At 44.1% G+C, this 15,644-nt stretch overlaps 1 protein-coding gene, 1 long non-coding RNA gene and 1 pseudogene across 8 annotated transcripts in view; 2 read left to right on the forward strand and 1 right to left on the reverse strand.

Moving 5' to 3' along the window:
* The window catches only part of LOC134478878 (disks large homolog 5-like), a 32,045-nt gene extending 19,711 nt beyond the window's left edge, over positions 1–12,334 (reverse strand). The window contains exons 1-6 of one of the 6 annotated variants that reach the window (XM_063278613.1): positions 12,087–12,193; positions 10,853–11,012; positions 9,531–9,674; positions 8,730–8,896; positions 7,902–8,007; positions 7,501–7,778 (exon numbers count right to left, since the gene is read on the reverse strand). In XM_063278613.1, the coding sequence (XP_063134683.1) occupies positions 7,943–8,007; positions 8,730–8,896; positions 9,531–9,674; positions 10,853–11,012; positions 12,087–12,174 (624 nt within the window). In that variant the 5' untranslated portion in view covers positions 12,175–12,193 and the 3' untranslated portion in view covers positions 7,501–7,778; positions 7,902–7,942. Of the gene's footprint in view, positions 1–7,500; positions 7,779–7,901; positions 8,008–8,729; positions 8,897–9,530; positions 9,675–10,852; positions 11,013–12,047 lie in introns of those variants that run through there. The other 5 variants (XM_063278614.1, XM_063278612.1, XM_063278615.1 and 2 more) reach the window with 5 other exon arrangements.
* Positions 252–1,705, forward strand: LOC134483317 (zinc finger CCCH-type antiviral protein 1-like; annotated as a pseudogene).
* Positions 2,691–15,048, forward strand: LOC120098586 (uncharacterized). 2 transcript variants are annotated; one of them, XR_010060154.1, is made up of 5 exons: positions 4,304–4,481; positions 6,040–6,198; positions 7,148–7,225; positions 8,355–8,468; positions 9,332–15,048. It is a non-coding gene; the product is annotated as an uncharacterized LOC120098586 (long non-coding RNA). The 2 variants fall into 2 exon arrangements; XR_010060153.1 differs by lacking the exons at positions 4,304–4,481; positions 6,040–6,198; positions 7,148–7,225 and adding an exon at positions 2,691–2,987.
* The last annotated feature ends 596 nt before the right edge of the window (positions 15,049–15,644 follow it).

Raw genomic sequence — 15,644 nt, forward strand, 5'->3', positions numbered from 1 at the left:
TGACACTCCACTAGTCCCTCCACCATGCACATCCCACCCCTGGCAGGCAAGATCTCTCTGTCCAGGGCTTCCCCCAGACCTGCAACTACCAACAGCTCAATGAGCCCTTACTTAATTCTTCTTAACCATAATGGCTTGTCATAAAAGGTCATTGGGAAAGTGAATGATGAGATGAAAGCCTTAGAAGAAAACTAGAGAGACTTACGGAAATGAAGAAGAAAGCTCTCTTCCCAGTAGGAGCCTGGCAGTCCCAAGCTCAGGGCACCTCATGTCCAGGCTGGAACCCAGCATGCATTGTTGTGGAGAACCTGCCTCCTTAAGGCCCTGGCTTCCCACTCATTCTCCTGAGATGATGGCTTTAATTCTTTTAATTTTTACTGGTTATTTTCTTCATTTCCATTTCATGTGTTATCCCCTTTTCCAGTTTCCTTTCTCCACGAAGCAGAGTCCAGCTCACAAGCCTGAGCAGCTGCAGCCATAGTGCACCATGGGGGATCCTGGGGCAGACTGTTTCATCACCAAGATCCTGTGGACCCACAGGGGCCGCATGACCTTAAAGGAACTGCAGAGTAGGATCAGGCTCCAGAGGCAGAGCTCTATGAGCTGCTGGGCAAGACTGCTTATTCCTATTGGGGACTGGAGATCAGGCAGGGATCACGCTGTAGGTGGTGGCTACTACTGAAGCCTGTGGCTTCAATCTCAAGTGCATCCAGGGACCATGCTACAGATTGCCCAAGCCTCTGCAAGCTCAAACTTCTGGGACAGAGTCATTATGCAAAATCCCAGAGAAACCTCTGCAAATATCCACACCAAGTTTTTAGGAACAGAGCTTCCAGGTCCTGAAGAATCATGAGCTTTCTGGGCTTCACCAAGAGGAGCCGGCCATCTTCCTAGTACAAAGGGATGCTTTTCTCCTGCAAAAGTTACTACAAAGGAGACAGCCACAAACTGATCTGCTTGAAGCCACAACCATGCAAGAGAGTCCAAGTCTGTGAGCACTTCACCCAGGCCAACTGCCGTTACCTCAGCTGTCTCAGGTCTCATGACCTGATGGACAGGAAGGTGTTGACCTCCGTGACTGAGCATGGGCTGAGTTCTGATGGGATCCAGAACATCCAGGACATCTGCAACAACAAACACATTAGGAGGAGACCCACTGGCATGAGAGCTCCCTATGAACATCATAGCAGCAGGGCACACAGAGACAGAAGCAAAAGCAAAAACTGATTCCTTCCAAACAGTCTAGGATTTCTCTCCCATGTCTCATTTTGGCATCTGGTTCACCTTGTCCAGATGTCACCAGCTGTAAGGATTCCCTGGAGGAGGTGTCTACAGCTGTCACTCAGGAGGTCAAGAACCTGGGGACCCAGGACTCTGCATAGCTTTCCTTGGTGTCATCTAAGGCTGCTGGAGTCTGAGGACCCAGTCACATGAGAGCAAGCCAGGGGTTTTCTGAGAATGGAGATCTGGATGGCTTCTGTTCTAGGAATCCTACTGATTCTTTGTAAGCTCCTGCCTCCTCTGCTGGCTTTCCTCTTACTGCAGCAAAAAGAAATGAAACCATGTCCATGAGAACAGACGTGCCTTCTAGACACCGCATGGAGGTCAAGAGAAAGAATGAGGCTCCAGACATCAATCACATCCCATTTCAAATGGTTCTATTGATGGGGTGACAATGGAAGAAGCAGCAGACTCAGGAATTCTAGGTAAAAGGAGAAACTCAGGGAAGGAGTTTGGCAATGTTCCTGTTCTTTGAATTCAGTGGAATAATTGAAGCACTATTGTTATTAGGTCTTCATTAAAAGTCTGGTAGAAAGGATGCATTAAAGCCATGTGGCCCTGATTATTATTATTTTTTAATTTTTGGAGTGGCAACATTTAATGACTGTATCTATTGTCTTATCAGAATTATTCAGTTATCTTCACAAATCTGCATTTAACTTGGTATTTGTTATCTGTGTAGAAAAATAACCAATATCAAATAGATTTTTCACTTTTCTGTAGTAAAGGCCTCTGAAGTAAGCCCTAATGATTGTCGAATTCACTCAGTGTCCTTTGTTACGTCCCCCTTTTCATTTCTGATTTGGTAATTTAGGTATTGGCTCTGTGGCGTATTGTTAGTTTGAGAAAGGGTTTGTTTCTCTTGTGAATCTTCTCAAAAAATAACCGCTCTTGCTTTGCTTGGCTCTTTGTGTTAATTCTCTCTGTTTGTAACTGATTGATTTTAGTCCTGAGTTTATTTCCTGCCATCAAATCCTACCAGACTCTCTATGGGATGAGGCTTTGCCTCACTTTGGTAACAGCAGCATGGAATGAATGAAGCTTATGCTGCTCTCTGTAGTGGTGATGATTTCACAATCACTGCAAACCATGCACAGCCTCGTTTTAGACTGTATTAAAGTAGCCCACCATTTCAGCACTCCCTGCAAGGTGCCATGAGACAGTAGTAACATGAGTCTGCATGCACCTCGACAGTTTTCACTAGGGACTACACACACACACACACACACACACACACACACACACACTTTACTGACATGGTGCACATTCTTTGCACACCAAGAAGAAAGTGAGTATTAATGAAAACACACCAATAATGGAATCGATGGACGGAGCTGTGGGGAAGTTGGGGCTTAGAGTTACTTAAAGGCCCTGTGCAGGCTCTCCTTCTGTTGGAGGCTAAACTTCAAGTGCAATTGGGGTTATTTTCTTTCTGTATAGCACACAGAGCTAGGGTGGAAACTAGGTTTTGAGCATATTTGGCAAGTACTGGAACACTGAATTAATTCCTAGGGCTGGAACCCTATTAATGTTCTACAAAATTACAGGGCAGGCTGGATGAAGACTCTCAGCTGACAATGTGGACATCTCAAGACAGGCACTGGACAATGGCTGACAGACTTGTCTGAAGACTGGAAATGTTTTGCTATCTCAGAGGAAAAGAAGGCCCCTCATACCACACTGTACTCTAAGGACAGTTTATTCAGGTTAGGATGACATGAACTATTGACTCATGTCACAGATGTCAGTAGAAATTATCCAAGGTATTGTAGGCTGTAGGTAGAATTAACAGGACAAATCACACTGTGTTGTGAAGACATAGAATATGACTATGTGTAGCAAGACCCAGGCCTCTTCCAGTTTCTAAGATCATACCTGAGAACCTCAAATATAGTAATAATGTGATTGTGTGGGGTGAATCTAGTTACAACTAGCTTCTATTTTGACACAGATGACTCTTTTTGTGTCATGGTCAGCTTATAATGAATGACTAGAGGACCTAAGCTTGAGAATAACCAAAGACTACATTGCTTCTCTAGCTGCTGAGCTTTTAAAAGCCCTGGGGTGACAGCAACATTTTGCGGACATTCTGGATTATTCCTTCTGTACTTTAACTCTCTGAGTCAACCCCACTCTGAGTAAGTCAGTTCCATTCCATAAATTGGAAATCAGTCAACTGGAAAAAAATACTTTCTCAATACAAACACAGATTTGCCATGGAAAAAGGGCAGCTTGAACTGTCCCACCTAGGTCCTGGGCTTGCACAGGCCTGCTCTCCAAAAGAAAAGTGTGTTCACAGCTGCAGGCTGCATTCACTATGGATGCTCTTGAGGTTCCTCCCTAAACTGCTTAGATTAAGATAATTTTTTTGCCATCTATCAAAAGAATTCATTATGTCAAGCTGGCCTTTCTTCTGAACCTTCTGTTCTGTGGGCAGGGCAAAATCTCCAGCAACCCTCACAGCAATGTGGGCTGCCAATCTGGGACTCAGAATTATACCAGTGCAAACCAAGAACAGGGCAACTGGAAGAGACCTCATTGGGTTGCAGGAACCTTCTGTTCTGAGTCACTTCTCAGAAGGGGCACTTTGCTCTAACTCCTCCATGGGACCCAACCAGTACTGGGGCTGGAGGATCCTTGGGTGTTGCAGCTCTGAGCTGGGAGGGGGAGCTAGCACACTGACATGGAGAAGCCTGTTTTCACAGCTGATCTGGATCTGAGGAACAGGTGCTTTTAAAGAAGCATGTGAAAGCATCTCCTGCAGGAGAGCTCACTCTGCAGGGAAAGTCACACAGGACAGTGAAAAGTGGCTTCCCAACTTCCACAGGTCCTGTGACCCAGGGAGGGCACCAGATGGTCCAAGAGTTTGAGAAAAGCCTGCATTTCCCTGAAAGACTTCCCTCAACCATAAGTCCCACCACTGTCCCAGACTCACACCTGAGGATCAGCAAAGCCTGCCACCTGCTGGAGTCCCCACAAACTGAACCCAGAATGGAGAACTGCGGGAAAGCACTTCGGGGGAGGGGGAGACACAAGTCTCTGGGGCCAGGCCTGGGGTCTGTCCCTTAGGTTCTCCTCACCTCCGTTAGCCTCCTAGTGCAGAGCGCTCCAAGCCAGGATCTCAAAAGTCTTGGGCTGAAGAAGTGGGAGAAGGTGGCAGCAGTGGCGGTGGGGTCGACAGGGGAGTCAAAGACGGAATGGTAGCCATGCAAGCAGCGGCGGCGAGGGCAGAGGCGGGGGGGGGGGGGGGGGGGGGCGAAGGAGAGGACGGGTGTGGGGGCAGGGTAGGGGCGAGGGCAGGCTGGGGGCGGGGAGTTGGGACCGGTCTGAGTCGAGGGCGGTGGTGGGACTGGGAGGGGGGATGGGTCGGAGGCGACGTCGAGAGCAGGTGTGGGGCGGGGGCGTGGGCGGGGGCAAGAGCAGGGGCGGGGGCAGGAGCAGGGGCAAGCAGAGCAAAACCCAGCCCTGTCAGCTGGCGGATACGCTCTGGGGCGGGACGGACTCGCCCTGCAGCTCTATTGATGGGGTGACAATGGAAGAAGCAACAGACTCAGGAATTCTAGGTAAAAAGAGAATCTCAGAGAAGGGGTTTGGCAATGTTCCTTCTCTTTCAAATCAGTGGAATAATTGAAGCACTATTGTTATTAGGTCGTCATTAAACGTCTGGTAGAAAGGCTGCATTAAAGCCTAGTGGCCCTCATATATATTTTTTAATTTTTGTAGTGGCATCGTTTAAATACTATCTATTTTCTTATGAGAATAATCTTATGAGTTAAATTCCACATTTGGATTTAACTTGGTATTTGTTATCTGTGTAGAAAAATTACCAATATCAAATAGATTTTTCACTTTTCTGTAGTAAAGGACTCTGAAGAAGCTCTAATGATTGTTGAATTCACTCACATGTCTATTGCTTCATCCCCCTTTTCATTTCTGATTTGATAATTTAGGTATTGACACTGTGGTGTGTACTTAGTTTCAGCAAGGAGATGTTTCTCTTATGGATCTCCTCAAAAAACAGCTCTTGCTTTGTATGACTCTTTGTATTATCCTCTTCGTTTGCAATTGAATGATTTTAGTACTAAGTTTATTTCCTGCCATCAAATCCTACCAGACTCTCTATAGGATAAGGCTTTGCCTCATCTTGGTAACAGCAGCATGTGATAAATGAAGCTTTTGCTGCTCTCTCTAGTGGTGATGACATCACAATCTCTGTGTAAACCATCCACAGCCTGTTTTTAGGCTGTATTATAGTAGACCACCATTTCAGTGTTACCTACCAGGTGCCGTGGGACACTAGTAACACACGTCTGCATGCACCTCGACAGTTTTCATTACGATATTCTAAGTCATTTTATGAAAATTGATAGTTCATGGATGAACATACACAAACACCTGCACAGAAACACAAACAAACACAAATACACACACACACACACACACACACACACACTTTACTGACATGGTACACATTCTTTGCACACCAAAAAATAAAGTGAGCAGTAATGAAAATACACCAATAATGGAGTTGATGGAGGGAGTTATGCAGAAGCTGGGACTTAGAGTTACTTAAAGGCCCTATGCAGGCTCTCCTTTTGTTGGAGGAGAAATTTCAAGTGCAATGTGGTTCTTTATTTTCTTTCTCTAAAGCACACAAGGCTATGGTGGAATGTAGGGCTTTGAGCATGTTTGGAAAGTACAGTCACACTGAATTAAATCCTAGGCCTGGAACACTATTAATCTTCTACAAAATTACAGAGCAGGCTGGATGAATACTCCCAGGAGACAATGTGGCCATCTCAAGACAGGCACTGGACAATGGCTGAAGACTTGTCTGAAGACTGGAAATATTTTGCAAATTCAGAGAGAAAAAAAGGCCCCTCTGACTACACCATACTCTAAGGATACCTTATTAAGGTAAGGAAGACATGAGCTATTGTCTCATGTACCAGATGTCAGCACAAAGTATCCAAGGTGTTGTATGCCAATGGTAGCATTAACAGAGCAAAGCACACCATGTCATGAAGACATAAATCATGAGTTTGTGTAGCAAGACCCAGGCATCTTCCAGGGTCTTAGATAGTAACTGAGAACCTCAAATACGGTAGTGATGTGATAGTGTGGTGTGAATCTAGTTAGAACTAGTTTCTACTGTGACACAGATGACTCTTTTTGTGTCATGGTCAGCTTATAATGAATGACTAGACCTAAGCATGAGAATAACCAAATACTACATTGCTTCTCTAGCTGCTGAGCTTTTAAAAGCCCTGGTGTGACAGCAAGCTTTTGTGGACATTGTGGATTGGTCCTTCTGTACTTTAACTCTCTGAGTCACCTCCACTCTCAGTAAGTTAGTTCAATTCCATAAATTGGAAATCAGTCACCACCTGGAAAAAATGCTTTATCAATAGGATATCAGATTGGCCATGGAAAAAGGGTAGCTTGAACTGTCCCACCTAGGTTCTGGGCTTGCACAAGCCTGCTCTCCAACAGAAACCTGTGTTCACAGCTGCAGGCTACATTCACTATGGATGCTCTTGAGGATCCTCCCTAAACTGCTTAAATTAAAATAATTTTCATGCTAACAATCAAAAAACTCATTATGCCAATCTGGCCAACAGGAAGCTAGTTTCTATTCTGTATTTTGTCAGATGTGCATAATACATATGGTCATCATTGACAACAGCTGAAAGATCTGCTCTAATATGGAAACTAAGTGATGCTGGAGGATGATCCTGACCCACAATGAGCAGTGGGAACACCAGAGCCCTGTAGGGATGCCTGGCAACCTAACACGTTGAGCACGCACGGCTCAGTAAGTTCCCTGTGAGTACACATCTCCTGAGATCTCTCTATTTAATTGTAGGTGATCCTGTCCACCTAATACAGCACCTCATGTGGAATAACAGAAGCCACCTGCAGGAGCTGTGGTGATGACTCACAGGTTAGAGAATCTGCTGCTCTCTCAGAAGAACCACATAGACCCTAACAATTGGGTAAAGCATGTCAGTGATTACATCATAAAGGGTGTGTCCGAGAAACAGCCACATTATCCACACAAAAGACACTGTCACACTGGGTACCCCTTGGTGACTTTGAATTCACTTATTAGCCCAGGCTCCATGGAACATGCAGAGATCCGTCTCTAGCTGTCAGTTCTAAGTCCACAGGAGGGGACAGAACCCTTGAGTAAGAAAGATGGTCTTAAGAGTCAAGAGATAGAATTCAATTTTTATTCATAAGGAATTCATTTTTACAACAAAACAGGATTAAAACGAATAAATTAAAATATTTAAAAATATTTGAAAAGTGAAAAATAGTAACAAGAACATATAAATACGAAACAACAAAAAGAAAACTTCAATTAAAATCATAACAAAAATATTTCTAAACAGCACATTCTTAACAAACATTTAGAAGCACAGATGTATTGCTCTTTCTCCTCTTGCACACATAATGAAAGGCGGTCTCCCAAGTTGACTCTCAAGTGGTGTTTTCTGAAGAAGAAAGTGAGTAAGACCTCAATCAGACAGGCTGGCTTAGTGTTATATAAATTTAGGGTCTATAAGAAATGACAAATTAACTCTGAGGAAGAATACTCATCCACAAAATGTAGTTACCCTTCAGGATGTTTGTCATCAGGGACTCCTGAGAAAGCAACTTATTCCTCAGGAAGCTCTCTTACTGGTGTGTGTCCAATTCCAGCTCTCTTGCACTTTCTGAGACCTGGGAGAGGAAGGCAGTTTTTCAGACACTGATTTGGTGGGGAAATGCAAGCCAGCTATCAGAATGCTGCCTTCTACCGCCTCAGTTCTATTGGACAGTCGACATGGACCTTTTAACTGATATCATTGTTGCTAACTCTTTGGGAAGGGCAAAACCTCCAGAGAGCCTCAAAGTAATGTGGGCTGCCAATATGGGACTGAGACTTGTACCAGAGCAAACTAAGTACAGGGCAATGGGAAGAGACCTCATTGGGTTGCAGAAAGAAAGGAGACGTCCATATGTCACCAAGGTTAAAACCAATGACAAGTTCTAATTTGACATTTGCACTTTGTTCTTATCCCCCAAAGGTGCTTCCTACACAAGAAGTCACATGACCACAGAGTGTCATTTGTCAAAGAACCAAGAACTTGTTCAAAACTCTACATAGCATCCAATCTATCACGTGGATATGCAATAATGAGGTATGTTATTAATCTGTCACCATTTCTATACTGCAGCTTCAAAAAGAGCAGACAAATATACGTGCAAAATAATTTAGTTTCTGAAAAGTGGTTGACTTCCCAGAATACTTGTGCATAGGCAGAGCAATGAACAATTCCATTGCATGAGGTGGTTGGCTGGTTGGGAGTGTAAATTAGAAAGGTGGTAGGAGGAAGCAAAGATGTATCAAATTGGCAAATTTTATCAGATATTATTAAGCTCACACAGCTACTCGTCCCTACCAGATGATGCTGGGTCTGGAGGTTGCTGGTCTTTATCTTTCTTGTTGAAGTCAACCAAATATGTCTGGTTCAGTGCACACTCAAGATGTCCCTCCCTGCTCCCCTGCTTCAGTGGGACCAACTTCTTCCTACATGTGTTCTCCATCAGGAGCTGGCTGAGCAGGTTTCTGGAAATACAGTCTGCATAGTAAGATCATGCTGCCCCTTTCTCCCATTCCTACTCCCAAGTCTCACTAACTCTACCAGGTCCCAGATACCCATGAAGACTTAATAGAATACATCTCAATACATATAATGCTCCTGCACAAACCACAAAGAGTTAATTCGGGGAAGAATAAATTGTTTGTTTGGCCTGAGCACCAATTAGTGTCCACATCTCTCAAAAAGAACATGGATCTACAACTATCCATGAAAGCCCAATGCATGGGGGCTACATCAATTAGGAGTGGGCAAACACCCTGAAAGGAGGTCAGTAGAACCAAGGGAAGGTCATGCTAACCATGTGGTCCACGCACTGAGTGTTGTAAAACCTGGTGTGACCCCAGAGATCCAGGTCAGCCTAATAACCTTCTGCTGACTTCAATCAGTACTGTTCTATCTAGAGCCTTCTGAAGATGCCTAGACAATCCTGGGATGAGTAACAGTCTTTTATGGAACTGAAAACTGAGTCCTAATGACCCTGGCACACTGATGTGTAAACAGCACAAGAGATAGAACCAGAGCTGAAGACCGTCCAATCCAGAACAAAGAAAGTCAGAAATGGCCATTCCACAAGTGATAGCCTTTCTGACCAGGACTTACCTAGAGAAGGTCATCTCCTTCTTCAGCTTATGGTTGTTCTCATGGATCTCAGTGTTCTCCATCTCTAAGTTGTGCAGAATTGACATGACCGCCTCCTCCATTCTCTCCAGGTCTTCATAATATGGATTTGCCCTGAAGTGTGGCCTGGCCCCAAATGATAGAATACAATGAACATCAGCATTTAGGAATATATGAACTCAGGGTGGGTCCTGTACTACCCCAGTCCTGGAAGGACACCTTCTGAATTCTACATATTGGATATTCTTCAGCTTCAGAAACGTGTTTTTCTGCATCCAGGACACCAGAATCTCAGCATCCAGATGGAGGGTTCCCTGGCTCCCTTTGTTCAATCAAGAGGAAATCTGCAGTCAAGCCAGTTGAGCTATCAAGAGCCTAGGCCACACCTCTCCATGCTCCCCCAAACCCAACACACCCAGAATCCTGTGATTTCTTTTTTCCTGTCCTGATAACAGACCATATATCAACCCAAAATTATAATCTGCACAAGGAATACAAATATACAGACAATTGTGGCCACATAGGCAAAGAACTGTGCTGTTGACAGTGGGGCTCCCAGAACAAAGCATTCACATGACCATGAAAGTGTTACAGGTAAATACTCAAGCCAAGACATAGACTCCTAGATTCCAAGTGTGGAGGGAAATATAAACATATAAAAGTTGTGCATATGTATTTGGATGTATGCACACACAGACTCACAGACTGAGACACACCCACAAAAAAGAGAAAAGTAAACAGAGTCAGAGAAAGAGAAAGACAAATATGGAAACAGAGAGCACTGTGAGAACCAGGAGAAATGCATGCACCATTGCTGTCTCAGAGTGTAAGACACACAGACAACAACAATCAGGCCTGAGCCTGAGACCTTCTAGTCAAGCATTGAGATGAACAGTTTGGGACCAGGTCCCTCAGGCTGCTGCCTGGATCTTCCAGCACTCAGTCACCTGCCTAGCAAGTACAGAGACTCATCATAAACTCACTGCAATTACAATCTTGCACAGCCACCAGCTGTCAAGAGCTTTGCAAATGCACACTGGGAACTCACTCTCCCTGACTTTATCCCTGAATTCTTCATTCAGACCACAAATCCTGCTTTTCAATAAATGGAAGCAGATGAGTCCATTTTCCATCTCGCTCCTCAGGAAGGGTCAGGTTCTGAATCTCCTCTATATGGGAGGTGAGGTTTAGCACATGGTGGTTAGGGAGGCACAGCTTTCTAGAACCCAAAACCTTAATAGGATGAGATGAAGGTGACCTTGCAGACCCAGGAATGAAACAAGAATGTTTGGAGCAATTCATACCTGTTTTTCATAGATCTCTCTGTCAGAAACCTCAGGCGATCTCTCAGGTCATTTCTCTCCTCGGTAATGAGCTGCAGCTCTTTAATCAGCCTCTCCTTTTCCTTCTTGGCCTGCTTCTCACTTAGGGCAGTTCCAGTGGATGATGTTTCTCTCCCAGGCTCTGTAGGTAGAAGGACACAAGTGAAAATGCATGGGGAGAATGCATAGAGTGTACATAGACCACAGTGAGTCCTAAACAGGAGAACAAGCCTGGAACCCAGTGTCACTGCAAGGAGTTTGGTCTTTGCTTAAGAGGCCTCCTCAGGGGATCTCAGTTCTCCCACTACTCTATAGAGACCAAGAGATGTAAGCAGCCAGGTGTTCCCTATGCCGGACATCACGTGCTTACATGTACCACGGAGATGGCTTCTCCAGGATTATTATCAACTGAACAGGGTACAACTTGGTTTCAGGCCCCTTACCCCTGTGGTTTCAGAAGTCAGATGATAAATTCACCATCCACAAGACTTGAGTGATTGGAGACACTCAGATGTCCTACCCTGACACTATAGGTCAACAACTTTGGATTTAAAACACATTTCCATGGAGGACATGTTCAACAGACTTATCAATTCACCTATATGAAATAACAAATGCCCCAGAAGTTCCAATAGGTTACAGGCTGAATCTTGGTCCACATGTTCCAAATAGTTTTGGTATTGTAGAAAAATGTTTGTAACACACATCCTCTAATATATAAAGCTAACGATGACCCTGCCAGTTAGAAGAAATCAGAGGAGGTCTAAGAACATAAGGTTATTGCCTGGAGCACAATTCTCTCCCTGTAACTCTGTCAGATATCCACTGTATTTAAAAAAAGCAATGATAGTGAAATACATTGCTGCCCTGTCTAAACTCAGAAAAGGTGGACCCTCCATGACTCCTCATGGTGTTATTGTATCAATGTAACATAGCAAATGAACTGTGAAAGTAAAGACCAGAAGTTCACAGTATAATAGCATTGGCCTTACCATATCCTCCCTGTGGGGATGGGGAAACTAAAGTTCTGAAATCCTTGACTGTAAGGAATTGTGATATTCATGGAAATTCAATTCCTTTTCAGATGTTCCAGTTGTTGTGGGCCATTGCTAGAAAGGTCAGCTTAAGCCTGCAGCCCCCCTGACAGGAAGCTCAAAATATACTGCCCAGAACTTACTCCACCTTCCCCAGAAGTGCTGTCTTTGTCCATCATTACTTTGAGACGAAAGGCCAGACTCCTTCACTCTAGTCTCTCCACAATCGACGTTCCCCCTCCCAAAACGCTTGCGAAGATGGGAAAACATGTCTTAGCTTGTAACTGCCAGACTCAGACTGAGAGAAACTAGGGCACTGGTTGTCACTACAACACTGGTGACATCACAGAGGATGCCAGAACTCTCTAGGAGACAATAGAATGTCCAAGAAGGGACAGCTGATGTCATGGGGAGCAGACTTTGCCTCCCTGCTAATGTTCTCCCTGTACTGAGCATAAGCAGAGGTGCCCTTTCCAGGAGACTTTCCTGGGGCAGAGCCACTGAGCATCTCCTGCTTCCAAAGCCAAATTTTCCTCAAGGCTTGATTAGAAAAACCTTAGTAATTCCTATGCATCTAAATGAATGTTTCCTTCCATATCTTGCCCCAAAATGTCTCATCCTAACTCAAATTGTCCTCATTCACCAATGTTAGCCATTAAAACTTCCTGAGATTTCATACCAGCTTGATTATGCAGTCAAAAGTTCTCCTGTCTCATTATGTACGGGTGCTTTAAATCACATCAAGAAATAGTCTGCATGGTAGGTTACAACATGGGTGTGTGTTAGGGGAACACTCATGAAATCATGTGCTTAGCAATGGACAATTGCCAGAAAATTCCTTAGGAGAAAGAGTTGAAGTCTTTATGGTGCTAGGAACAGCGTGGAGACCAGTTGGCAGAGGAAAGTGAAATATTGGAACCACCAATGAAGGGAACCTCATGCTGCTTGTGGGGTTCTCCTCTCTGCACCAATGTTGCCAAAGGAGCACTGCTCCCAGGCCTGAGTGAGATATACCATGAGCTTCTATCAGAAGAATAAAATAATCAAGAGATATAGGGGGTGCAGATAAAGGTGTAGGACGAGGCTATAAACATCACTACGTGGATAGAGGAAGATCCCTGCACTTGTGCTCTGGGTCATGGGCTTCCCCACCAAACACAAAAGCATCTGTCACAGTAAAAAATGGATACTGTATTGAATGCACACACTAACACTGATTGATCACATCCATAGCCCAGATTTTGGGGGCAGATCCATGGCCCCAAATATCTTCCTCTCAACTTATACAGCAAAAAATAAGAAAGAAAGAAAAAAGTCAAAACACAAAGCTCAAGCTTCTCATATGAGGATTGCAGGAAGTGTTATATGGTAGTCAGTTCTGATTAGGCCATTTTAGATAGAACAGTGCACAGTGACCCTTAATGTGATGGGTCCTATATAAAGCTTTCTGAAATATTGGAATTTTAACAAGCCTCATCCAGAACATACCGCAGAGGAAAGGATGTGATCACCGTGTCCTTGCTCTCTATCAGGTTATTTATCTGTGTCCCTGATTGTCAGACATATCAGAGCAACACTCTGAAATAGCTGGTAGACGTGGAACAAAGTGGCTCAAACTATAGTTGTGGGTTACACACCTCAACTGTCAAAGGCTAATGCTGTCCTCACAGTCCTTGGAGGCCACTCTTGTAAGACTATCTATTGGAAAGTGGAAGGGGGTTTATCTGAGCTCAAAGTGAACCTGGCCAGCCAGGGAGAGGGCAACATGGGATATTTGAGACCCTGTCTAAAACCAGCACAGAAACCCACCCTTCATTCAAAGCATCATCTACGAATTCTCAATTTTTTACCATTCTCTCAATACCAGTCTTTCACTCTGGAATGGTAGAAAAGAACTGGGAATGATCTTTCTATTCTCAGGACATTAATCTCTCTTTCCTTAGGTCCACATTAAGAACACATGCAAATGGGTATGACCATCTGAACAACTTAGTATCATCTACTCAGTATATGTAGCATAATACTGTGCCTATGACAATCTCAAGCTTCCTTGAGTTTCGCTGACCCAGCAAGAAATATGAAGTACTGAGGCCAAACCCCAGTGATCCTTTCAAGGGTTTAGAAGAAAGCCATCAGAGAAACTCCACTTCTTTGTCCTTAGATTAAATCACATTGACACAATGTGAACCTGGTGCACTATCTAACCATGTATCTTTCTCCCAACCCCACCTTTCTGAGTTCAGTCCATGGGAACCTGCATGGGGAGAATGCATAGAGTGTACATAGACCACAGTGAGGCCTAAACAGGAGAACAAGCCTGGAATCCAGTGTCGCTGCAAGGAGTTTGGTCTTCGCTTAAGAGACCTCCTCAGTGGCTCTCAGTTCTCCCACTACTCTATAGAGACCAAGAGATGTAAGCAGCCAGGTGTTCCCTATGCCTGCTGACACACGCAATAAATGCAGTAAATTTTAATTTCTGTTCAGTTGTTAGGTAACTTACTTACACTTGCATATTGCTGTGGAAGTGATGGGGTTTCATGATCAGCATTGCATTTAACAATGCATAACCAATCATCCCTCCTAGAATGACTCTGTATATAGAGAAAGAAAATGTATTAGAATGGCTTATAGGCTGTGGTACAGCTAATTCAACAAGGAATGGAAGGTCCAAAACGCAGTAGTTGCCCCTGTTGAAGCCAATCCCCCTAGCATAGCTGTAGCCATTTTGTTCCATGCCTGCCAGATAGTTCATATTCTTGCTGTAATATGTCCGCCCGTTATTGTTGTCTGAAAATAATTAGACTCACAGCAGGGTCAGGCATGATCACATAACTTGTGTATTTTTTTATTGGTTATTTTGTTTATTTACATTTCAAATGTTAACCCCCTTTCCAGTTTCTCCTCCAAAAACCCTGCATTCCACCCCCTTCCCCAGCCTCCTCGAGGGTGCTCCCCCACCCAACCATTCCTGAACCACTGGGTGGAGGTTCTTTATGTTGTGAGGTTTCTTAATCTTAAATTCCATAACTATAAGCTTCATGTAGGACCCATAAAATTAAAGGTCAATATGAGGGCTGCAGAGATGGCTCCATGGTTAAGAGCACTGACTGCTCTTCCAGAGGTCCTGAGTTCAAATCCCAGCAACCACATGGTAATTCACTACCATCTGTAATGAGACCTGATGCCCTCTTCTGGTGTGTCTGAAGACAGCTACAGTGTACTTATATATAAATAAAAAAATCTTTAAAAAGATAAAAAGTCAGTATGAACCTTTGTTGTCTAAAATGGCTTGAGTCAGGGCTGACAACCAGGCAGCCCTTCCAGCACCTGCCTATGAGCTCACACTTTTAGGCTTTACAAATTGACCTAGAAAAATGTCCAGGGTCATAGCCTGACAAATTCTCAGCTATATCTCTGATGATCAGTCTTAGGATGGGCATTCAATAAACCATCCCTGTCTAAGTGAGGTCAGAGTTTATGCGGTTTATGGGGCAACTCCTGGACCCCAACGGTTTTGTCCATAAGGCTGGATATTTCAGCTGGTCTTCAGTACATGCAGGAATCCTGAAGAAGTAAGCAAATGAATAAACCAAACTTCCTTCTTCCATGTCCTTGATATGAGCTGCCAGCAGAAGATGTGGTCCAAACAACAACCAACAGATTGGGTAAAGATCTTTACCAATCCTACAACAGATAGAGGACTTATAACCAAAATATACACAGAACTCAAGAAGTTAGAC

Source organism: Rattus norvegicus, chromosome 19 (assembly GCF_036323735.1).
Source record: "Rattus norvegicus strain BN/NHsdMcwi chromosome 19, GRCr8, whole genome shotgun sequence".
NCBI lineage: Eukaryota > Metazoa > Chordata > Mammalia > Rodentia > Muridae > Rattus > Rattus norvegicus.